Raw genomic sequence first — 24,242 nt, 5'->3', positions numbered from 1 at the left:
CCAAGTCCCGACCTGGCCCGAGATGCCTCGTGTTACACCTCGAGCAAGTCCCAAGCCAATTTGCCGGAGCCGGCACTGAAAAATAGCTCTCACTGGGGCATTTTACGTGTATTCTCGGTCTGGAGTGCTCTGGTGGGAGAGAAAAAAAGTCTGTGATAAGACATGGGTCAAGATGCGACGAGTGCTGCAACCCCGGCTATCGGTGACACGGCCGCCGCCCAAGATACTGAGGAAGAGAAGAGTGAGATTCTCGCCGAGCCACTTTACGAGTTAGTTGAGGGAATACGAGGCGGCTCGAGACACCCTGCCTCGACTCGAGCTGGTCTGCAGAATACAAGCGCGCTTTATCTCGAGCCCACCGATTGCGACGTTGCTTTGCCATTGGCCGAGCGACCTGCCATGCGAACCTAGCGCCATCGTGCTCTCGTGCTGATGCGAGTCTGGCCTCGCTTTATGACCTTAGCGTCGATCCCCCGGCCTCTCGCCAATCTTCAAGGTTTTGTGCCTGGCAGGTTTCCCAGCCTCCACGAGGCAACCCGCCAGGACGGGCCCCCAGGGCTGATCAGGACCAACAGCATCGTTGCCAGGACATCGACCTCTCCACTTCTATACCTGTTGTCTGCCCTTGTTGGTCAATCTGCTCTCCCTCGTCTTCCCGAACCCACATCTCTTAGGGCTGGTAAGGTCGACAAAAGCCTCCCCCAGCACGCCGATTTCTGCTCCTTACTCCATCCTTGCCTGCGCTTCGCCTTTCTTCCCCAGCCTCGCTCGTTATACCGCTCGTTTTGAAGATGGAAGCACCATTATATAACGGCGCTGTTTGTTTGGTTCAGTATGGCATTCCTCATTCCATTCTTCCAAGAAGACTTCACTCGATTTCGCGTTGCCCACACGAAATTGATCTTTCAAAATGCACGTTTCAGTCACTACCCTTGCCATTCTGGCATCAGCTGCTTCCGCGGCCTACGTTCTAGAAGATGATTATACCTCCTCGTCCTTTGCAAACATGTTTGATTTCTTTACGGTATGGTAACTTGGCTCCCTTTAGAGACCAGCAAAGTGCTAACCTTGGGCAAAGGGCAACGATCCGACGAACGGCTATGTTAACTACATATCCTACGATCAAGCACAGAGCTCTGGTCTCTACAAAATTGACAACGGGCGCGTCTACATGGGCGTCGATTCCACCAATGTGGCCTCCGGCCGTGGTCGCGACAGTATCCGAATAAGCACCAAGAAATCGTACAACCACGGCCTCGTTATCCTCGATCTTGCACATATGCCAGCGGGCGCATGTGGCACTTGGCCCGCGTTCTGGATGCTGGGTCCGGACTGGCCCAACAATGGAGAGGTTGATATCATCGAGGGAGTTAACAGCCAATCTTCCAACAACATGGCAATGCACACGGACGCAGGATGCACAATCACGAACACAGGAGCTTTCTCTGGAACACTGGAGACTGATGACTGTGATACTGCTGCTCCTGATCAGCCCAGCAATGCCGGTTGTTCGATGCGCAGCCAAGACACGAATAGCTACGGCAACGGGTTCAACTCCAACGGCGGCGGTGTCTATGCGACCGAATGGACAAGCGAGGCCATCAGCATCTGGTTCTTCCCCCGGAACGCCATCCCCTCTGATATCACAAGTGGAAACCCCGACCCATCAGGGTGGGGTCTCCCTCAAGGCCAGTTTACTGGTGGTTGTGACATTGACGACAAGGTAAAGAACCAACAGTTGGTCTTTGACGTCACCTTCTGCGGCGACTGGGCTGGCCAGGTGTGGTCGACCGACGCCGTCTGCTCGCCGAAAGCCGCCACTTGCCAGGACTACGTTCAAAACAACCCCTCAGCCTTCCAGGATACGTACTGGCTCATCGACAGTTTGCGAGTATATACCGACAATGGCTCTGGCGCACCAGCGCCAACATCCAGTTCAACCACCGTCTCAGCAAGCCTGTCGACCACTCCCACCGTACCCACCACAACGCTCCTTACTTCCACTTCCTCCAATGTACCAGCGACCTCGACACGAAGTGTGGAACCAACCTTCCCCTCGACTACTGCGGCTTTTACTCCTACAACTACTCCAAATACCACCCCTACGACTGCCCCGACTTCTCTGCCCACCTCTCTCGTCACCTCTGCCCCATCCGCGTCTTCTCCATGGCCCTCATCGGCAGCCTGGGATGGCACACCGTGGAATTCCGCAAACGGCGGATGGAACGGCGGCAACCGGGGCGGCGACGATGGCGGGTCAGACAACTGGGGTGGCTGGAGCGACGGAGGCAACGGCGGCGGTCGGGGAAACCGTCGCGGCAACCCCTGGAAGTCATGATCTGATCCACGACGCACGACTATTATTACGCAGCAATTTTTCACACCAACAATAGAGCGATACGCAGCAGCACCACGATTACGACGCAACGATTTACAGCATACGACAGTATCACATACGTGGGACAACGGCAACGGGAACGGGAACGGGAACGGCAATTGAAATGGGAATGGAATGGCAACTGGAAAGAAAAAAGAGGGGGGTGGGAATATGGAGAGCCAACAACGGCTGTTTATGACCAGGAATAGAAAGGATAAACAGGTTCCAAATCGGACAGGACAGGACAGCATCAAGATACCCCGTGGGCAAAAGGGACAGAAACGACATGGGAAAACGTTTTGGAGGGTCACTGACGGCGCCGGCGCACTGGGATAGACATACACATATGATACACATACCTCGACAGGATGAGGTGCCTTGTCGGGGTTGGGAACGGCTTTTGAGCGCATGATTGATATTGAGCATAGTTTTGCGAGGCTAGCCAGAAAGGCGATCTTAATGGAGACTAGACTCTATTATATTATATCATATCATACTATATTATACATTTATGTATATGTATATGCTCGTTATACGAAGACTTTAAGTCTCCTTCTGTCTACTTCTGTCTCCCTCTCCTCCTCCCTCCCTCCCTCTCGCACTCGCTCTTGAGGCATACACGTACTTACTTACTCTTGCTGACATGACTGCTCAAAGCTATCCACTGGGGTAGGTTTTTATTTAGGTGCTTTACTTGTTTTAAGTACGATATTTATCCTCCTCATCTTTCATCCTCTATTCTCGCATAGATACATAGGTCTAGAATATAATACAATGCACAATACACAGTCAAAGATCAAGGTTCAGCCTGTCGTGGTGGGAGAGATTTTTATGATCTGGATTCTTTCTTTGTCTTCTTCCGATCTTCACGGGTCTTGTCTATTCTTTTTTTGACGACTCACACACAACGACTTACGGGAAAGCCCCGCGTTGCATTACATACATACATACATACATACCGCCTGTCAGACAGCAGAAAATTGATTTGTGGGCAGAGTGAAAAGCCCCTCAAATCCGGACATAGCAGCTACATATACATCTCACCGTGATCATTAGGGGACGTCCCCTTCAGTTCATCACGGAATAACGGGGGCGTCGACCCCAAACCAGTTCCAGCCTTGATCCAGGTCCACTCCGCTCTGGCCGAATGGGAAAGTGCCGAATGAATACCCGGGATTCACCATCCCACCCAGACCACCTCCAGCAGCTGGAGCATTCAAGTCATTCTGTGGCGTCGTGTTCGAATTATACGGGCTCTGACTTTGTAGAGAGTGCGATGGTTGTGGGGTGAAGCCCGATCCGCCAGACGATATGCTGACACTCCCCGCCGAGGGGAGGTCTGTAGGCTGCTGAGGTGGAAATGCCATAAACGAGTCAAACGTGATAAATGGATCATCGGCTGTCTCAGGCCAGGCTTGATCCAGGCCCGGGGCAATGTAGTTCGTCGACTCATAAAGAGGAGCCCGTCGGGTCTGGGAAAATTGCGAATGCTGCTGATCGATCGTCGTCGACAAGGGTGACGGTTGGGTGCTGTTTGAAGCAGCTGATGGCGGAGTCGGCAAACCCGTGTTGGTGGGCACACCGGCCACTGGAGCGGACGTGTTCAAGGGCGCATCCCGTGTGCGTTGTGCATATGTGCCGGGTTTAATGGGGACAAAATGCTTGCCCATGCCGATGGAGATGTTGCCAAAGTAGGGGATCGAGACTTGACAGGTCTCCCCCCTGCATTCTTTGACACCTTCCATATCACAGCCCTGCCGTACACGAGCAAGCATTTCGAGGGCTTGGGCGCTTTGAGCCGCCACAACACCGCCCGGTTCTTTGGCCGCGTCTTTCAACAGAGCAATTGTTTGGTCGATGAGGTCCGAGTCGATCTGGTCTTGCTCGAGGTCCATCTGCCGAGCATTGCTGCCACGGTGTTGCTGGGAGTATCCACACAGGTTCAGCAGTAATAGCATGGACCCAGTAAAAGCTTGAAAATCAATCAATTTGCAAATGAACGGGCCCACGGCCTTGTTGGTCCGGAGTGCCTTGTAGACTCGGATCATTTCGCGTGAAGCGTCTAAGGCTGCGGTGTGAGAGTATTGGTATCTCTTGTCGGTCGATGACCGGAGCATGAATGGCAAATGCAGCATGACTTTGGCTTGGTGATGGAAGAAATGTGCTTGGAGTCGATCAAAATGGTCCTCGGCCGAATCACCAGGAACAAGCTCGGTCGACCACCAGCTAGGGTCTTGGGTGCTGTGCAGCTCCTCCAACTCTTGATCGAGTCTCAACGTTGCCGAGTATCCCATGGGCACTACACTCTGGTTCCGATCGATCATTTTGGTGATAATGGGCACCATCTTCCCCGTGTAGTACTCGCCGGCGTTCACCGATGACGGTTGAGGTCCAGATATCGGAATGTAGGGGGTGACAAAGCTATCGCTGACGGAATATGGCAGACCCAGTAGCAAGGATAGGTATCGGTCGCCCATAACAAGATGACACCAGATATTGACCGAACGCTGATAATCCAGCGAGATCTTGTCCGTGTGGGCTGCTAATCGGTGAATGCCCAATAACTGAGCAAAGGCGAGTGCTCGGTGGAATAACAGCCAGGCGCGTCGCGGCCGGCCCATATTGATGTGGTACTTAGCTTCAAGCATCATGCACTCGATGCCATCAAGCGTGGCTGCAATCTCATCGTCAGATGTAATCAACTTGTCGACTGTCGCAATATATCGTTCCATCAGATCAGTAGGCTCTTCTTTGATTTGAAGTCGCGACCAATCGAAATGTTCTGGTAGCTGGTGAATGCTGATTGCGATACATAACATGATCTTTGCCAATTCGGCCGGCTTCTGTGAACGCAATGAGTGCGAGACGGATTCTTTGATGGTCTCACATCGACTGTCGGTGATTTCGGGAAACATCCTCCTCCATATGGCCCACCATTCGTGGGATTGTTCTAGGATAACTTCCAGATCACTCGGTGCGGGGAGCAACTTGTTCAAGGCCGTCAGAAGCATCTTAGTTTTATTGTACTGGGCTCTTGACACGACGGGCTGGCTCTCTTTTCGTTCGAGGACGGCATTATCGAACAGGCTCAAAGCCGGGGCGTCATCTCGAAGTCCACCAGGAAGAAGAATCGACTCTTCGGTGCTGGGGTTTTCCTGTCGCAATGAGCTCTTCAGACTTTTCAACACTTCAGCAGCCTGAGCATCAAGTTGGCTTTTGTCGGAATCTGAACCAGAAGCGTCACCCTGGGCGCCGCCGTCCTTCTCCGGTAACCGGTGCAGCACCTGTTTAACTAGATCCTCAAGCTGTGACACTCTTTCCCTTAAACTGTACGACGACTGTTCTGAGGTGGCCTGGGTGTATGTGTGAATGTCCCCGTGCTCTTGATCAATGCAGGTCGAACCTCTGGCATAGCATTCGTTGCATACCGCAGGCCTCCCGGGTTCGAAAGTACATTTGATTTTTCTCCGCCGACACTCCAAACAACTTTTTGTTCCCTTCCGCATCTTCTTCCTCGGGGGGCCTTGACTATGGTCGAATCCGAGCCCGCCGCCATCAGTATTGTACGGTGACGTGGACATACTGCCAGTTCGACAAATTGGCTATCAGTGCAACAGAAGTCTGCTCGAAGTCCCGCGATTGTAAAGAGAACGAAGAAAACAGGCAATTGAAGGTGAGTGGCGAGAATCGGAGACTGCGGACTCTTATTTCCAGAGAGGCGCTGACTCAGGTGATCGGATTGAAGCCTCCAAGTCTAGACTTTGAGGGCTCGCAAATTGGGGCAGAGAGGTGAGGGAAAGATCTTGTAGAAGACTCAAGCAATGGGCCATGCTTCTAGAAACGCCATAAGTGCTTGTTGAAGGCTCCAGATCAGGAGTGTGTAATGAAAGATGCCTGTGAGCACATGAATTGTCAGCACCTGTGCTAGGTTGTCACTGATGATGGTATTCTCCAGCCACCTGAGATGCGTTTTGTCTGACGAATGCTGGTTTCGTTAATTCCTATATGATAACTGCTACAATACTGGAGATGACTGACTGTCATTTTGTCATTTGAAGCCTGGAAGGGTCTAGCTTCTCACGTGAGTGTTTCCTCCACTCTTTTTTTGCACACTTTGATCCTTTCTACTACTTCTTAGACACACAGACAATGACATACCACCTTTTGCCAGATTCAATGTCCTCTATGTAGCTTACCAATCCACACACATTCAGAACCCCATGGACCCCTACGAGCAGTCCTCCTCTTGGCAAGGAGGAGAGAGTCAGTCAAATTTCGTCCGCCCGATTTCGTCCGACCATCCAGAGTCACCACAGGAGGCCTAACGGGGACACCGCAGCTCCTCGCCAATCGGCGAACAACCGACAGCGGCTCCACTTCAATCTCTATCTGGAAGAAACCTTGCAATAAAGAGGAAGAAACTCGAGACACACTAAAGTGGTAATCCGGAGTAAGGCATTGTCTCGGTCTCGTATCTTGGGTTAGGACAACGCATGCCAAACATGATGACAATCGAAGGAACACCATGATATATAATACTGCCTGGGTCTCTCGGCTGTCCCTTTCCGGCAGCTTGAATGGTCCATCACCCCAAAAAACTCACACGATGTCACATTCAGTGGACCTACTATCGAATGTGGAACGCGAATTTTCGACTGTTTGACTGCTGCCTGATTACCGGCAAGTCTGTCAAAGTGTGCTTTCGCATTGTGGGTCGCTGCCGCTGGTACAGCCTCGTCCCTAGTTCGCGCTGGTTTACTACGACACATCCTCCTGTTATTGAGTCCCCCATTTTTTGGTTGGTTGTTAATTCCACGTGCTCTGCCTGTTGCTCATGCCGAAGGTCGAGAACGTGGATGGCTTCACTTGTTTCGTCAGCATTGTGCTTGTATCAATTCTCGTGCTATCTGATCCATGTGTCCCCCCGACGTTCGCACTTATTTTCTTTTACAACCAGAGGGGTGTGACTTGGATGTATATGGCATTGCAGGAGTAGACCTTATTCCGCTCTCTTAATGCAATCGGTTTTCACACCCTCCCGCAGTCATCCCGTTGAACCTGAACGCTTTCTGGATCTGGCTACAGAAAGAAACACAGGGGGAAAAGAAAAAGAAAGATTACAAAAGCGTACAGGCAGGAAATTTGTACTTTTCATCCCAATTCTACATACACGTACAAACAGCGTGTCAACCAACCTCAGACAAGAAACGGTACCATGCACCTCCCCACCCCTCAAGCATGTAGATCCAGCACATCCTCCTTGTCCGTGATGCAGCCATGGCTGGCATCGCTGACCAATTTCGCATACTTGGCCAAGACGCCTCTCCTGTACCGGGGCTCCGGCTTATTAGCATTCCACTCCTCCCGTCTCTTCTTCAACGTCGCCTCGTCCACAATCAGGTCGAGCGTCCTGCTCTCGGCGTCAATCACGATGTTATCACCGTCTCTCACCAAGCCGATGGGACCGCCTTCCATGGCCTCGGGGACGATGTGGCCGATCAAAAACCCGTGGGACCCTCCGCTGAATCTCCCGTCTGTGATCAGGGCGACGTCTTTGCCCAAACCAGCACCCATGATTGCGGAACTGGGCTTCAACATCTCAGGCATGCCCGGGCCACCTTTGGGTCCCTCGTACCGGATGACCACCACGGTTTTCTCGCCCTTTTTGATCTCGCCACGTTCGAGGGCTTGGATGAACAAGTCTTCGGCATCGTAGACCTTTGCTTTGCCCTCGAAGCGCAAGCCCTCCTTGCCTGTGATCTTGCCCACCGAGCCGCCCGGGGCGAGACTGCCTCGCAGGATCTGAATGTGTCCAGTCTTCTTGATCGGCTGAGAGAACGGCTTAATGATGACTTGATCGGACGGGAAATCGGCGGCGGACTCGACATTTTTGGCGAGCGTCTGGCCCGTGACTGTCGTATGTTTGCCCTTGACCACTCCTTCTTTTATCAGGAATTTCAACAGAGTGGGAATGCCACCCACAGTGTGTAGGTCATTGAAGACATATTTCCCGCTCGGCTTGAGGTCTGCGAGGAAGGGGGTCCTGTCACTGACCGCCTGGAAGTCGTCGATGGTGAGCTTGATGCCCACCGCATCAGCCATGGCAATCAGATGCAGCACCGCGTTCGTGGAACCGCCAGTGATCATCACCACTACCATAGCATCTTCAAAGGCTTCGCGAGTCATGATTTCGCGCGGCTTTAGGTCCAGTTTGAGCAAGTTCTTAATAGCCTCTCCAGCCGCCAGACACTCGAGTTGTTTCTCCTGAGAGACCGCCGGATTGGACGAGCTACCCGGCAGTGTCATGCCCAGTGTTTCAATGGCCGATGCCATGGTGTTGGCAGTGTACATACCACCACAAGCGCCACAAGCGGGAATGGCATTGCGGATGATGTCGAAGCGCTGCTCCTCATTAATGTCCCCTGCGATGAACTGACCGTAGGCCTGAAATGCTGAGACAACGTCGATATCCGCGTTATTCTGCGTCCGCGCACAGCCTGGAGCTATGGAGCCGCCGTACACCATGATCGACGGGCGATTTACTCTTCCCATCGCCATGACCACACCAGGCATGTTCTTGTCGCAGCCAGGAATGGAGATGTTTGCATCGTACCACTGGCCCTGCATGACTGTTTCTATCGAATCGGCAATGATTTCTCTTGACTGCAAGCTGTAGCGCATGCCGGTCGTTCCCATTGAGATGGCATCCGACACGCCGATCGTGTTGAACTGCATAGGCTGGAGTCCTGCGTCTGCGACACCCTTTTTCACCACGTTGGACAGGTCCAGTAGATGCATATTGCAGGGATTGCCGCTGTACCAGACAGACGAAATGCCCACTTCTGCCTTGTTCATATCTGCTTCGGTCATGCCGGTCGCGTAGAGCATGGCCTGCGAGGCACCCTGGGACTTGGGCTGCGTGACATGACGCGAGACTTTATTGAGACCTTCGGCGTCTGAGGAGGAGTTTGCGTGGCGCAGGGACGAGGAAGAGAATGGGCGACTGCTGGAGCGTTAGCTGTGCGAGACCAGGGCGGATTGCAATGAGCATACATGGCCTGTCTGCCGAGAGGAAATCTTGCTTGCCTGAGCCGCAGGCTTCTGAGGGCTGCTGAAGCTGTCATTGTGAGCTACCTGTATTTCGCAGAGCTGGAGGGGAGACTCTGGACCAGGCGCATCGAGTTCTTGGTGAGACCAACGAAGATTAAAAGGAGGGGAGAGACAAAGCCAGTCTTATTTCCCACCGACAGGGCACCCAGCTTCACCTCAAGTGCTAAAGAGTCACCTACTCCAAGTTGCTCATGACCTTGTACCACAAATTGCAGTTTTCCCCAGAAAAGACGAAAAGTCCGTAAGCGGAGAGGCTGGAAGTTAGCAAGTGCAGGGGCCCGGAGCCAATCGGAGTGCAGGGAATTCAAGCAGCGCCGGGGAGTCTCGTTGATCTCCGGGGCGCAGTCAACTGCAGCCTTGCTCAGCCTTGCCTCTTGCGCTGGTCACCAACACCACACGCACTCGTCTACGAGGGATCAACCACAAGGAAGCGTTGCCAGCCAGCATTGTGCTGCCAGAGCAGCTCTACAAAGTCAAGAAACAATGCCACGACTGTCGCCTCCTCGAGCATACTACCACAGTCTATCAATTCTCTGCTCTTTTCCGATAAACTCGAAGCTGATTATTCAATGCACAGGTCAAAAACCCCCTTTCCCTAGATCTCCTCTGTTGCGCTATTGCCTGACGTCGCATACCTGCCTCGGTTCCAGCGAATTATCTGTGAGATTGGTTCTGCTTGTACAAAATGCGTCGATTGTCTGAAATGGACTTACCGAGGCCAGGCCTGAAAGGGATACCCCTCATATTAATGCACAGACTGCCCATGCAGCCATGCCAGCGTCCAACTCCAATAATATCGTCACATAAGCTGCTTGCTGGTGGATGGAAAACTTTACCCAGAGCTACCACGACCAGGGCTTATCGTCATCAATCCTGTCCCGCGGGAATAAAGTGAAAAATATCGGGTCATCTCTTATGACATACAAGGGCCCGTCATCCTCTGCGGGGCAGTGAGCTCCTCACGAGCTAATTAGCTCTGTCCTTACCAACCGGCTATCCCCTCAAAATGGATTGAAGACCCAGAACGCCTAAAGGTTCCCGGTCGGTATACCTCGGGACATACCGCGGGACTTCCTGTTTGTTTTTTCCCCAGCAACAGAGGAATCAAGGTGATAAGTAGACTCTACGAGATCCTCAGAGAACAAAACATGACGGACGCATTCTCCCAAGCAAGCAGGCGGTTGAGTCAGATCAAGGATTCCATCATGGGTAAAGTGGCCACCACCATTCCCTTCGACCCGGAGTCGACCTCGTTCCCAACCCGCAAGAACCTCCCCAAGATCGTGGGCGCGCCCGACGAGGCCGCCTGGGTTTGGGGCAAGGACGACTACGTCGGGCGGCTGAATTTGTTGACGCCCACGCGGGTCAAAGCCGCCGCCTCGCAGGAGATCCGCACGGGGGAAATGGCACGACTGGATCTGCCCCTGGACGTGCCGCTGCAGCCAGCGTTTGGGCGGCAAAAGTTTGAGCACAAGATCGTGGCCATCGCCGAGGGCATCTCGTACGACGACATCTACCACATGAACACGCAGTCCGGCACGCAGTGGGACGGGTTCCGGCACTTTGCCCACATCGCCACCCAGACCTTCTACAACAACACGCACAAGGACGACATCATGGGCCCGACGGCCAACGACCACAAGTGCAGCATCCACCACTGGTCCGAGCACGGCTTTTCCGGGCGTGGCGTCCTGCTCGACTACCGCTCGTACGCCGACAGCGTGGGCATCAAGTACGACACGGCGACGTCGCACGCCATCAGCTACGACGACCTGGTCGCGTGCGGCAAGCACCAGGGGCTGGACATCCGCCCCCAGGCCCAGGGCGGCGACCTCAAGATCGGCGACATCCTGCTGATCCGCTCCGGCTGGGTCGAGGACTACTACAAGCGGGCGCCCGAGGACCGCGACCGGCTCGCCCTGCGCCACGGCCCGGACGCCCAGTGGTGCGGCGTCAAGCAGGAGGAAGCCGTCAAGGACTGGCTGCACGACTGCTACTTTGCCGCCGTGGGCGGCGACGCCCCGGCCTTTGAGCGCTGGCCCACCCCGGAGAGCTACTACCTGCACGAGTTCATCATCGCCCTGTGGGGGATGCCGCTCGGCGAGATGCTCGACCTCGAGAAGCTGAGCCAGCTGTGCAAGAAGAACAAGCGCTGGACCTTCTTCTTCAGCAGCGCCCCCTTCAACTGCCACGGCGGCGTGAGCAGCCACGTCAACGCCACTGCGATTTTCTGATCCGAGGGGCCACACAACAACTCGGCCGAGCGGGCCATGAGAGAGTGGGCAAGGGAGAAGGGGCTTGACAGGAGATTTTAGGGAGTATGTATGTAGGTTGACGACTGCGAGGCGAGGCGAGGCGAGACGAGTCGACTCTAGCCTAGCATGAAGCAGAAAAACGCATACGTTGCCGCCAAATCTTTCGTGAATGGTTCGATGCGGGTGAATGAACGAACGAATGAATCTAATGATGGACGGGCTGTCTGCTGGTCCAACTGAAGGTCCAACTGAAGGGCACGAGGGAATGAGAACTTCAACCACTGATGGGTGACAATGCTGCATGCATACATGCACGCCTGCATGCCATCCTGGACCAACTTTTTGGGACGGTTCGAATCGAGATCAAACATCAATAACCATCCTGCCCTGCCCTGCCCTGCCCTGCCCTGCCCCGCCCTGCCCTGGTCAAGATATAGTAATATACTTCATTCCACAAAGCCCAACCACCACCTGCACTTCCACGGACAACTATCCTGTTCCACTACCGAGTCAAAGCCTAGTCTGAGTGTCTGATCCGAGTGTGGTCTTATCTATATGTGTTTTTGTGTTTGTGTGTGTACTAGCTCCACCTCTTTGGCTTATACCTCGTAGTTATAGCTAGCTATGTCTTGGAGTCTTCCTGCTTCTCTGTGCCTTCAGCTTTCTTCTCTCCGTTCTGCTGCGCGGAGTCCTGCTTCTGTTCTCCATCACCTCCTGTGGCGGGGGGTTCGGATGGTGGAGTTGATGATGGCGGCGCTGTTGTTGTTGTTGTTGTTGCTGCTGCAGCACTGCTAACCACTGCCTTTGCCTGGACGACTTTCATGATATGCTCGCCTAGATCACCCGAGCCGTCAATCTTGCTGATTCGCGCATTGAAGAATGATGCGTCCGCGAGTAACCTAGATCGACACTGTCAGTATTATGGTCTGCCTGGCCGCGATACAACTTCTATGGCGAGAGAGCCTACCTTTCCTTGGCCTTGAGGGACTTGATGGTGACATCTCGGTACGCATTCGTCCACTGCTCTCGGTAACTTGCAAACACGGGCATCATGATCCCCGCCATCACAGGCTCTGGTAGGTGTTTGGCCAGGACTTTCTGCAGGGTGGCCGTTTCTTTCGCCAACGTCTCCATGTACGGCGACACATTGACGGTCGTGTTCTTGGCCGCTTCTTCCCAGTCAATATTCTTCATGGCCTTGACGTGCATCGAGGCTCTTCCGGACATGATGTCGACAAGCTTCTCGTGTATGCCATGTTGATGTTCCTGGAAGAGACGCTTGACCTTGTCGAATTCGGTCATAACTTGCCCAGCTGTCGATGAAGGGAGATGGCGGCGGAAGAATTCTCTCACATACGGTATGAGGGCGACGATGAAGCTCAGCCCTTGAGACGACAGTGCCAGGTGCTTAGTCGTGATATTCTTCAGCCCTGCACTCCTAGTAGCGCCGGCTCCTAAGATTAGCTGGGAGCTTCGGGAATTAAACAATTTGAGGCTTTCCAGCAATGACATGGCCACTTCATTGCTCATACTCGGGATGCCGGCCGCTAGGTGCTGGAAAGTTTCCATGGATCGTAACATGGCAATGGCAGATTCTGGAAGTATATACTTTTGCTCGTCGATCACTGCGCTGCGCACCTTTGTCCCTGCAGCTGTTGTGCCGTTGGTTGCCGCTCCGTTGCTGGTCTCTGCGCCGTTGGTCGAAGTTTGCCAGATCATTGTGCTCTCGATCCAAGGAAGAGCATCGTTAGTACTACCTTCCATCACTCGAGCAAGAATCTCATTCTCACGCTCGCCGAAATCACGAGCGTCCCACTTATCCGCATCCATCACCTTGATCACTTCGTGCTTCTGGGCGTCTGCAAATCGCGCAACGAAATCCTTGATTTGGGTGTCGAGGACGCTCTTGAGTCCCGCGCCGCTGCGGCCAGATATCGCTTCACACTCATCCGCAAATAGTCTGTTGAGCGTAAAGTACCTCAAGAAATCAGACAATGGCAGCTCCGAATTCTGCTGTGACCGAACCCTAACTACTTTCGTGATCTGTGCCTGCGCAAGATCGACGCCTTCCCCTAAAAGACTGGAGAGATCTAGAACTTGCTGCATTTCTGCCTGCACAGAACTGGTAGCTCGGGCTCGGCCTGTCGGAGGACTCATAACTCTGTCGATACTTGCAGGGTCTGGAGTTCTCGGAGGGGATTTGATCATATGGTCTGGTAAATGACTTGTGATGTCCAACAAAATTTTGACCTGCACGCTGAGTCGGCGCAGACCCTCACTAATGTTTGTATAGATGGTTGCAAGCATCTGATACCAATCTTGTGCGTCCAGAGATCTCAGATTTCTCGCCAGAATTGACGATTTCTCCTGTTGGCTCATATTTCTTCCACCGACTGTTGAGGCGGAAACGGTAGAAACGTTGTCATCGTCGTTGGAGCTCGGGAGCTGCTTTCGGATCATGCTCTTCATCTCCCGCAAGACGATTGCCCGAAAACTAGTCGCTGCAGGAGTCGTATACCTGGCCCTCGAGAGGCCTCGCATCTCAGCTTCAAGTTCGTCTCGTAGCTCAGATCCAATATTCATATATCCAGGGAACGCTGAAGGTGCTCTCCTTTGGCCCGGTTTGGGCCTTGTATAGGCAATCCCCCACCTTTGAAGGGTCATGCTGGTCTCGGTGTGTTCCACATGTCGTCTGATATCACTGAGCAGGCTGTTGTGGAATCGGGCCTCGTACCCCCTACCGGCGCGCTGGCGTAACTGGTTCAGATCATCCAAGGCGCCCTCGAGGGCTTTGATTCTTCGTAGATCACGCCTCTGATAACGGAGTTGTTGGTCCACTTGAGAGGACTTACTCTCCCTGCCGGCCATCAAGGCTTCCACGTCATCTAATCGATCCAAAGCTTGATCAATCTCGCCCTTTTCAACCATGTCTTCGCATGTTTGAACAGACTTGACAATGTCTTCGAGCTGCATGATTGCCTGCGCCAATTGACGGACATTGTCGCGACGCTGCTTCAAATTGACCACTTTCAACCCGTCGATAGCCATCTCTTTGTCAAGTCTCGCCAACTCCCTCCGGAGTCTTTGAATCCGGTCTACTGAATCAGCAGCCTCATTGTGTAGCTCCCTGAGAGATCCGAGGGCGGAAAAGAACGACTTCGAGGCCGTTGATATGGAGTTGATCAGGTGGACCTCGACAGTATCCATGTACCATGACAACTTCTCTTGCAGAATTGCATTTGTAGCCAGGGACTTCCGTCCAGAAGGAGTACCACTGGGGTCGCGGACAATCTCCGAATTTTCAGAGACGATGTCAAACGTCCTGGGGTTCTCGAGGTGGAAATCTTCTTCCGAATAGACAGCCGGGATTGTGGACAACGGGGTGACGGCCTGACGTCGTTGGCCACTCTGTCTCCTTTTCGGCTGAGGCGACTCTGACGGGATCGATATTGTCGAGCTCACTGAGCTCGCCCGTGAATGCCCCGGCCGTTGCAGGCGCTTGCTGAGGATGGCCTCCCACTCTTCATTTTTTGTATCTTTCTTATCCCGGTGGAACAAGGATGTTTCGCCTTCACCCTCATTCTTTGCCCTTTGGAACGCTTCGTACAGCGAACCAACCTGCGACAGGTAAGGATGGAACGCTTTGGCTTCGACGTGAGGGATGTTTGTGAGGGCAACGGGAGGAATATCGCGTGGCGTAGGAGCCTTGTATCCAGAGCTGGCAGGGACCGTGGTTGCTCTTAGGCCCGTGTGGATTATCGGGTGTTGCAGCAATGTCGAGATCGCATTCTGGCTGGTTTCTGTTATTGTAGCATTGTTTAGTGAAACCGTGTCGAGGGTGCTGGCAATTGAGCTCGACGTCGATCCACGACGCAAGCCACCTTTTGGGCCTCCATGTTGTCGCTGCGGAATGCTAGGGAATGGGTATTCCGTTGCGGGTGAGGTGGCTATCGGTGAGGCATAGGTTCCCTGGGATCCAGGTCGGATTGGAGACGCCATCTCATCTTCTTCCCTGACATGCGCAAGGTTCCGAGGGCATCAAATGTGACATGCCGTGTCATAGGGAAATCAAATATTCAATAAGGCTAACTGAAAACATTGTGCATGTTGCACGAGGGTACGGCATCTGCGAACCAATTGCTGATGAGGCCTGAAGGCGAGTCTAGACGACACGAAGGCCGCAGGTGAGTGAGATTGGAGAAACAGCCAAGACATGTAATGACGTGGGGCTAGTCAGTCCCTCCCGACCATGAGCCTCACGAGCTTCGTACCAAGATGATCGTTTCCTGACGGTATCACTACTTCTTGGACGTATCGCAGTATCTAACAACCAATTCGTCCACATCATAGATGCCTGAAATGGAGCGCTAGAAAGCCCTCCGCTGACTGACTCCAGACCGTACCTCAGCGAGTTGTGCTGTGGCTTGACGGACTCATCGCTTTCTAAGAAGGCGAGGAAAGCTTACTTCAGAATGGACAATACTCGAGACGAAGGCCTCCAGGCTGAAGGACCTTTTTTGCTGTGGCCCTGGGTGAGAATTTAGCTGTTTCATTCCGGATGGTCTAGGCATACCCGTTTCACAGCCTCTCTGGTTAGGGGCTGTCGAAAAATCGCTTGTGTTGCTACGAAAAGGATGGAAGGAGCAAAAACTACGAGAGGCAGTCGAGCATATCGGACGACAGATTAGCTTCTTTTGCGGTACCAAGCCTGAGCAGTGGCGGATCATCACAGCGTCGCCACCTCCCTTCCCATATCGGCTCAGCTGTGCTTTACTTTCTGTGCATATCGCCAGTGTTGGGGTGCAGACGTTCATCCTTGCGGACTGCTCTAGGCCATGTCAGGTTGGGCTTCAATGGAGAAGATCAGCTTCGCGCCATGCCTCCGGAGGTCCGCCACCACCTACCCATCCATGACATGGCCGCGGCACCCCAGCTCTCTTAACCAGAGGTGAGCAAAGCTCTGGCTCGGCTAGGGAAGCACTGAGTCATGTGCGAGGTCTAACTGGTTGTGAACGTGTCAAGTGAAATTTTTCCTGGCTTGACTGATCGAGAGGCATGCAATTGCGGAATTTGGAAACTCGAGTTAGTGGCGTGAGGTATGTATTCCAGAACAGTGCAAGGACCATTCCTTCTTTGCACCGAAGATTATAGTCGAGACCGCCTGCACAATTGGCCCAATACTCTACCTGGATTCTTGACAGTGCAGCGCTTGCCAAAGGGAAACTAATCTTCCGAGTTAGCCGATTGGCCGTACTGGGGCGCGATTTGACCCGGCGACGCTGGGAAACGAACGTCTCTGGAATCGAACCGGGCTTCTGACACTATCTATTTGTAGGGTCAGTCAAGGGACCGAGGACACGTAACCTTCCATTTTTCCCTCCTATAATGATATAGAGTTCTTGGTCAGACCACTCCCCATTCTCGTCTGCCAAACGTAAATATGAGAATTGTCGAAATATTGGCTCAGCCCCCCAGATTGGGAAGTTTCAGATAAGCGAGACCCACCATTTTTGTGGAATACCGACTAGATAGCCACTAGTATTACGCACTGTTGAACATAGCCTTTGGGCTCCAATTATGGGGTACCCGAAACACAGGATCTTGCTAGAGAGGGTATACTCGCTTGCGAGTGACTTAGTAGATGTACAAGTAAATGAGGATTCAACCACTTGGGTGATGGCGACCTGCGCAAGACGACTCTAGTTCCCTTTTCGTTACGTTTTACGTATGTGGTGCGTTTTGTGAGAGATGTTTTACTGGAATTCCGTTGGGCGAAAGGCCGCCACTACAAGATTCAGCATTATTTCCAGTATAGATTTGGCCTGCTTGGGCCTCCGGAAAGCCTCGATTGAATAGACCCAGCCCTAGTGATCTTGGCTGGGCCTAGACTCTAGTATATACCTGTCAGAGAGTAACTACTGTATATTCGAACGCTAGATGAACCGCTAGAGCATAGCCCGAGGAGGAGAGGGTGATCACATGAATACAGATGGTCGCCAACAGTACCTGAAAAGAGCGAACCTACCTATAGGATGAAGGTTGTGGTCGGCTCTTTATCGTCTGAGCCCAGCAACTATAAAGGTACAAGTCCCGTTGCCCTTGAGTGGCACCTTATCAGGGAGATCCAGTTCGCTTTCGGTTTTGACAACTAAAGAGCATCATGAAGCCGATTTCAGTCATACATCTCTTCTTTTCAAGCGCTTTCGCCTGCTCACGTGTGGCGTATAATGCAGGAGCTCAGGATGGCAATCGCATCGTGGTAGCACGATCTATGGACTGGTTAACGCCCACGAATTCGACCATCTATGTGTTCCCCGCGGGCCTTAATCGAACAGGCAAAGCAGGAGAAAATTCGGCAAACTGGACGAGCAAATACGGCTCTGTGATCCTGACGGCCTACGACATTTCTACCGTGGACGGCATGAACAGCCAAGGCTTGGTCGCAAATCTCCTGTACCATGCGTCCGCCGACTACGGTCCAAGGAATTTATCAATGCCCGCAATGTCAATTGCCATATGGCCGCAATACTTCCTGGATCGGTATAGCAACGTCAGTCAAGCTGCCGATGATATGTTCGACAAGGACGGCCTGCCCAAATTCCAAGTCAGGACAAAAGAGGTCGTCCCAGGAGTGAAGACCGAACTGCATCTCAGCCTCACCGATGCGACAGGCGACAATCTGATTCTCGAATGGATCGGCGGAGACCTGGTCGTCCACCATGGGAAACAATACAACGTCATGACCAATGAACCCAATTTTGATTCACAGCTCGCCATCAATGAGTACTGGGCAGACATTGCCAATGTCTCTCTGCCTGGGACAGATCGACCGGCGGATCGATTCGCGCGTCTTTCACATTACGTCAACGTCGCCCCAGGTTCAACCGATCAGACATCAGCTATATCGACGGCAGCTGGCATGATCCGTGCAGTCAGCGTGCCAATGGAGCCCATTAATATTAAGACGCCTAACATCACCCCAACTTTGTGGAGGACCTATGCAGACACCAAAGCGAAGATGTATTTCTATGAAAGCGCCTCGGATGGCAAGTTCTTTTGGGTTGATTACTCGGACATAAACTTGGGAAAGACTGGTCAAATCATGAAACTACCTCTGATAGGCGTCAACTGGACCGACAGGGTTGGTGACATGACGAATGAACTGGTGGAGTCTGCTTCCTTCCAGTTCTTAGAAATCGATACTTAATCTGGGTGTTACGGGCTGGCATTCATGCAACCATGGCCATGTAAGGAGAGCCTCGTTGGCTAGGCGGAAACAATCACTTTTCATGCAAATGACATGATTTGGTTATGTTCCCGCAGGTCAGCGCTTGGGGGAGTGTTTAGCCAACTCAAATTTAATCGCATCCATCCATTTCACAGAGAAGTGAACTTTCGGCTGTTGTTACAGGACTTGAAGTGCGGAACGCCACGGGCTCAGGGAGAACATGATGACAAAGGACAATCCGTTTCGGACGAAGACGACGGCGACAAGCCCATCCCCAACGATCTGCCGTCTCAGTGAGTAACAATGAACGTGCTTGCGAAGTCAGGGGGGTTGCAAACTCACATCCTGGTAGCAGTCGGTCACATACGCCAAAGCGGGCGTCCCCAATGATGACAATTGTCTCAGCATCAGACCCTAGTCGGCTTGGCGGCACTACGTACTTAGCGTATCCGCTAATCTTAGCCCCCAGGTAAGACGCCTTCGCTAGAAGGGGTCTGAGGGCTAATACGTGTTTTAGTCGTAGAATAACGTTCGCGTGTATGGGAACACCGCGTTTTGATTTTCTTTCGCATTCCAACCACGATTCCTCATTGTCTTCTGGATCTGTTTGACTTGGTTTAGTTCTCCCGTCACTCTTGACCTTTGATATTCATCATACCTATCGTAGACGTCGAACAATTCTCCACAGCGACAATTGGTCCATTCTCCAGCAATGAATGATTCGTTGTCCAGTAGGGACGGATCTTTGAACTGCAAATCGGTCAGCAAGACTGCATTGCTTACATATTGCAAGGGTCCACCAGTACTTACTGTACAGGGAATCTTCTTCAGCAAAATGTCGGCCATGGCAATAATCGTACAACTAGTATCTGAACCAAGAACTCGGTGACCTGAACCATTCAGTATCCAGAGTGCTTCCATAAAAGGATTCTTGAGTCCGACCTTTCGAGGACTGAAGGAGTCGGCAGTCCTGCCGTTCCAAGACCCTGGAGCCATTCGATCGCCGAAAATCGGGGACCGGGGGGCCAGGGGCTTTGAAGCCATGCCGAGCTGCCGCGGAGGAACTCTACGATGTTGAGGAGCACCAGTTGAAGGATTCTCGTGCGAGTCGAGCATCCAATATTCAGCCAGGGAGGACTAAGACTGGATTGTTGTTGACTTGATTGTCACACCGCAGCAGATCGGCCGACATCAACAGCAGCTTGGTCTTTTGGCCACTCAAGTATGGTCTGGAAGAGGAGACTGGAATCCCTGAATGTGTGACCACAGCATATCGACAAGATTCGAAAAGGCCACAGATCTGCGTGCTCGTCCGAGAAACTCGTCATCATGGCGAATGGCCAGCGAGGAGATCAGGGCAAAGGAGTTGCACGCGCCTGTGAATTCTGCCGGTGGAGGAAGATTCGCTGTGATAACCCTCGACCGTCGTGTGGATCGTGTCTGACGCATCGAAGAGACTGTGTGTACCGGTTTCACACCCGCAAAGAGCGGTGCGCAAATTCATCTGATTTTGGACCGGAGCGAGTGAAACACCTGACAATGTGCCTAGGGCAACGAACGTCGCGTTGAATGCGCTTCGAGCAGAGAACCAGCAACTTGTGAACATCATCCGACGGCTGAAAACCGCAGCGCCTGATCAGACTGTGGCTCTTCTCGAGTCCATCGCCATCAGCCGCGACGACAAGGTCGAGCAGACCAGCAAAACGTGTCACCAAGACAGCACCGGCCGTGATCCAGAATCTGCTGGACAGCGATAACGAAAGCACCCAGGTGTCATCCGACAATGAGCTCGATGTCTCGACCTTCTTTTCCGTCGACGAGCAGGGCGAATTCAGCACGTTCGGGCCCTCGTCCGCGCTGCAGTTGAGCCATCGCCACCACGAACCCGTCAGCCCGCTGAGTGTGGAGCATCTCCGGAATGCCCTCATCACCAACGCAGCTCTGTCAGCAACAGCGCGAGTACGAGATCTATCAAATGGCCGACCTGGACGGGGTGCCGATCGCTCTCGCGACGCATCTGCTCGATCTGCATTGGAACCAGCAGCATCACACGTTCCTGCTGACGCACCGACCGGTGGTGATGCGAGATATCTTATAAGAGCGACCGTATATATCCAAGTTCCTCCTGAATGCAATCTTTGCCATGTGCCAGCAAGTTCTCCCAGCGTCTCGAGGTGCGAGATGACCCCGCGGATCATGCCACCTGCGGGAGGGCGTTTCTTTCGACGGTGCGACGACCTCCTGATGCAAGATTCGCTGTTGAACAAGCCCAGTATCCCAACCATCGTCGGGCTTCCTTTGCTCGGGTCGACCTTTAATGCCAAAGGACAGACGTCCAGAGGACGGCTGTATACGGGATATGCTCTTCGAATGGTCTACGACGTCGGACTGCACGTAGACCGCACTCGGACCCCCCAGAACGCCGAGGAGATCGAGCTCCGACGACGAGTGTTCTGGGGAGCATTTGTCTGCGACAAGTTTCAGAGTCTCTATATTGTTCCCTTTTCCGAGTAACTATATCCTTTAATTGAGTTATAATAAAGCTCACTCTTAATTTCATAAATCATCATCTTTATACATGTCCCAATTCTAATGTCTGTCTCCTATCCTACTGCTCTCTTCGCTTGGCTCACCTTCCTAGTTGCTCTCCTCTGGTGTGGTCGCATATAGGCCATGTCGTAACACCAGACTTGTGGCCGGGTTCGTAACAGCACCTTTTCAGGTCGTGTTGGCTTCACTCGTCTATCGTGACAATCGCTTTCCCGGTGTTCTCGCCTTTCATAAGCGCGGTGAGGGCACCAGGGAGAGACTCGAGGCCTTTGCTCTCCGTTTCGATAGCGACGAGCTCGCCAGACTCAACCCATTTGCGAAGTTGCTCGAAGGCCTCCGGCCACTTTTCATGGAACAACATAGGTTGAAACCCTTCGAGACGTAAACCGTTCATATGTATTGGCGAGATATTCACCACCCAAGCATAGTTATTATCGTCATAGGTCGCGATCTGGCCACACTCGACCACCCGGGCAGGACGCTTCATCTGCTTCATGATGATCTGAGAAAGTTGACCTCCCACACTGTCGAAGTATAGATCGATTTTACCCGAGGTCGCAGCTCGAAGCTGTTCGGCAAAGTCATCTGCGCGGAAGTTAAGGGCCACATCGAGACCCAGCTTCTAGGTGAGCATATCTTGCTTCGCTCGCGTGCTGGTCAGGCCGATGACCTTTGCACCCCTGATCTTCGCGATCTTCCCAGCGACGGAGCCGACGGCCCCTGCGGCGCTAGAAACCACTACCGTCTCACCCGGTTGAACTTGTCCAACCTCGATCATGCCAAAGTACGCGGGGAGGCCGGTGATGCCGCTAATACTCAGTGCGTTAGACACCTTGGGGATCTTCGGGTCCACGGCTTGTGTGAAGATATCGGTTTTCCCATCCCAGACTACATAGTCTGACCAGTCGAAACGCCCTTGGATCAAAGCCCCAACCTTGACATCGTCACGGCGCGAGGCTACCACGCGAGCAACGGCGAAGTTGACGATTGGCTTCCCAGGGACATACGATGGCATCATCGCCTCTCTTGCACCTGCCAGGAGAGTTCGTTGCACAGGGTCGACAGAAAACGCAATTGGTCGAAGAAGTACCTGGCCGTCCGCAAGTTCCGGAATAACAGACTCTTGAATGCTGAATGCATCTGGGGGTACAGGTTGGCCACTTGGGATTGTCTCATTCAAGATGACTGATCGATTGGTCTTCGACATGGTGAATTTGTTCTGCTCAAGAAGCGATCGGTCAATTTGTGCAGAAGTGTTTCAGGTAGTCAGAAGGGATTCGATCCGGATGTAGAAGAGGGGAATGAAAGCATAGATGCCTCGTACGAAACAACAACTAGGGTGTCCACTTCAGGTCCAAGATACTCGGTAAAACGAAGGTTGTCCCACGATGCAAAGAAGTAGACGGCAGCCGGGGGATAAGTTAGGTGGGTCGCGTATACCTCGTACTGTCAGCGACTTGCTTAAGGTTCGCCAGGCCATGGATACTTTGGGAGGAACGGGTTCATTCGATCCGAGTGGCCAGCGACCGAGGACTTCCTAGTGGATGGGACAATCCACCTCAGGTCAGCCCAATCAGGGCGGGCTCCACGCAAGATGGCAGCGACCAGCGAATTATCATAGCCTAACAGTATGTAAAGAGATCCATCCTGGTTGCAACTATTCATTGGACAATGTGTGTCACGTATAGTACGAGCAATAGAATACGGTGGGGCCGGTCCTGCATGGTATTGTGTAACTGCCCAAAGTCATGACAGTCACAACGATTTTCGGAGGATCTTTTACTGTCTCTATCGACGCTAGACTTCGAGCACCGGGCAGCAGGTTCTCCTCCTTCTAAATCGCTCGGCAGTATTGTTTTGACATGAACTCCTCACATCCGCAGCCAATTAATACTCACCACTCATCATTCAATCCGCAACTTTTGCAACTTCAACCCCATCTGCCTCAATTGCTTCACCAAGTCGACATTAATGCTCTTTTTGATTACAGGCAGCTCCCGCGGCTTAGGCCGGGCCATTGCGGAGGATGCTCTGGAAAGAGGTGATTTAGTTATTGCAACGGCGCGCAACACATCTGCGTTAAGCCCATTGCTTGAGATATTTACACCGAGTCAGTGGCATAATCTCTCTGTCAGGTCCTTGCTGGAATGAAATAGTCGTTCTCTTTCAACACCTCCCACCCTCTAACCCCCTTTTCAGAGACATCGCCATCCCACTCGTTGCCTTCGCCTTCCCATCTCCACCACTGCACAGCAATACCCTTGAGTGGTATCGGCTGGCCTTTTCTGATCCCGAGGGCTGGCTCATCTTCCTTGTTGACAATTTCGATGTCCATTTCCCATGTAACGAATTCCGGTGTGTTGCCTGACGTCGTTGACTTTACAACTCGAAGGGACGTCATGTGGCTGAAATTTTCTGTGCACATGGCTTCTAAAGCGGCATAATCCATATCGAATTTTCCAAGAGCTGTGAAATGATTAGTAGATGTCCGACGGGCTGGGGGAGTCTACGACCATTTGAGACGCGGAAACTATCTATAGGGTCCAGGCAGGAGGAAGGGAGCTTGGAAAATCCTCACACACATCATCGAAGCGGATACCCTTAGATTGCCAGGCCATGACTTGATCAACGTCGACTGCCTCGAAGGCTTTTTCAAGAAGTGTAGTGCGTGCTTCAAGGAGCTTCTGGAGATTTTCTTGTCCTATTTTACTAGCCATTTTTA

At 52.6% G+C, this 24,242-nt stretch overlaps 10 protein-coding genes across 10 annotated transcripts; 4 read left to right on the top strand and 6 right to left on the bottom strand.

Annotated features, from left to right (window-relative positions):
• Positions 1 to 910: 910 nt before the first annotated feature.
• On the top strand, positions 911 to 2,338 carry AYO20_09449 (hypothetical protein; the record flags this gene model as incomplete). The annotated part of the gene is made up of 2 exons (XM_022647719.1): positions 911 to 1,024; positions 1,079 to 2,338. 2 exons carry the CDS (start codon positions 911 to 913, stop codon positions 2,336 to 2,338), a joined length of 1,374 nt encoding a protein of 457 aa, XP_022496328.1.
• Positions 2,339 to 3,453: 1,115 nt separating this feature from the next.
• Positions 3,454 to 5,958, bottom strand: AYO20_09448 (hypothetical protein; the record flags this gene model as incomplete). Its single annotated transcript, XM_022647718.1, has 1 exon — positions 3,454 to 5,958. The coding sequence occupies one exon, from the start codon at positions 5,956 to 5,958 to the stop codon at positions 3,454 to 3,456; it is 2,505 nt and encodes an 834-aa protein (XP_022496327.1).
• A 1,651-nt stretch (positions 5,959 to 7,609) lies between these two features.
• On the bottom strand, positions 7,610 to 9,501 carry AYO20_09447 (dihydroxy-acid dehydratase; the record flags this gene model as incomplete). Its single annotated transcript, XM_022647717.1, has 2 exons — positions 7,610 to 9,380; positions 9,431 to 9,501. 2 exons carry the CDS (start codon positions 9,499 to 9,501, stop codon positions 7,610 to 7,612), a joined length of 1,842 nt encoding a protein of 613 aa, XP_022496326.1.
• A 1,134-nt stretch (positions 9,502 to 10,635) lies between these two features.
• On the top strand, positions 10,636 to 11,721 carry AYO20_09446 (hypothetical protein; the record flags this gene model as incomplete). Its single annotated transcript, XM_022647716.1, has 1 exon — positions 10,636 to 11,721. The coding sequence occupies one exon, from the start codon at positions 10,636 to 10,638 to the stop codon at positions 11,719 to 11,721; it is 1,086 nt and encodes a 361-aa protein (XP_022496325.1).
• A 643-nt stretch (positions 11,722 to 12,364) lies between these two features.
• AYO20_09445 (hypothetical protein) lies at positions 12,365 to 15,741 on the bottom strand (the record flags this gene model as incomplete). Its single annotated transcript, XM_022647715.1, has 2 exons — positions 12,365 to 12,641; positions 12,710 to 15,741. The coding sequence occupies 2 exons, from the start codon at positions 15,739 to 15,741 to the stop codon at positions 12,365 to 12,367; spliced, it is 3,309 nt and encodes a 1,102-aa protein (XP_022496324.1).
• A 2,161-nt stretch (positions 15,742 to 17,902) lies between these two features.
• AYO20_09444 (hypothetical protein) lies at positions 17,903 to 18,949 on the top strand (the record flags this gene model as incomplete). Its single annotated transcript, XM_022647714.1, has 1 exon — positions 17,903 to 18,949. The coding sequence occupies one exon, from the start codon at positions 17,903 to 17,905 to the stop codon at positions 18,947 to 18,949; it is 1,047 nt and encodes a 348-aa protein (XP_022496323.1).
• A 534-nt stretch (positions 18,950 to 19,483) lies between these two features.
• Positions 19,484 to 20,014, bottom strand: AYO20_09443 (hypothetical protein; the record flags this gene model as incomplete). Its single annotated transcript, XM_022647713.1, has 2 exons — positions 19,484 to 19,720; positions 19,781 to 20,014. The coding sequence occupies 2 exons, from the start codon at positions 20,012 to 20,014 to the stop codon at positions 19,484 to 19,486; spliced, it is 471 nt and encodes a 156-aa protein (XP_022496322.1).
• Positions 20,015 to 20,299: 285 nt separating this feature from the next.
• Positions 20,300 to 21,484, top strand: AYO20_09442 (hypothetical protein; the record flags this gene model as incomplete). Its single annotated transcript, XM_022647712.1, has 3 exons — positions 20,300 to 20,460; positions 20,520 to 20,655; positions 20,708 to 21,484. The coding sequence occupies 3 exons, from the start codon at positions 20,300 to 20,302 to the stop codon at positions 21,482 to 21,484; spliced, it is 1,074 nt and encodes a 357-aa protein (XP_022496321.1).
• Positions 21,485 to 21,704: 220 nt separating this feature from the next.
• On the bottom strand, positions 21,705 to 22,727 carry AYO20_09441 (hypothetical protein; the record flags this gene model as incomplete). Its single annotated transcript, XM_022647711.1, has 2 exons — positions 21,705 to 22,142; positions 22,191 to 22,727. 2 exons carry the CDS (start codon positions 22,725 to 22,727, stop codon positions 21,705 to 21,707), a joined length of 975 nt encoding a protein of 324 aa, XP_022496320.1.
• A 924-nt stretch (positions 22,728 to 23,651) lies between these two features.
• On the bottom strand, positions 23,652 to 24,237 carry AYO20_09440 (RuvB-like helicase 2; the record flags this gene model as incomplete). The annotated part of the gene is made up of 2 exons (XM_022647710.1): positions 23,652 to 23,986; positions 24,099 to 24,237. The coding sequence occupies 2 exons, from the start codon at positions 24,235 to 24,237 to the stop codon at positions 23,652 to 23,654; spliced, it is 474 nt and encodes a 157-aa protein (XP_022496319.1).
• Between the last annotated feature and the right edge of the window lie 5 nt (positions 24,238 to 24,242).

The sequence above is a fragment of the Fonsecaea nubica genome (genome assembly GCF_001646965.1).
Source record: "Fonsecaea nubica strain CBS 269.64 chromosome Unknown Scaff87, whole genome shotgun sequence".
Taxonomy (NCBI): Eukaryota; Fungi; Ascomycota; class Eurotiomycetes; order Chaetothyriales; family Herpotrichiellaceae; genus Fonsecaea; species Fonsecaea nubica.
The sequence above is the reverse complement of the archived record's forward strand: the minus strand, read 5'-3'. Positions and strand labels throughout refer to the sequence as shown.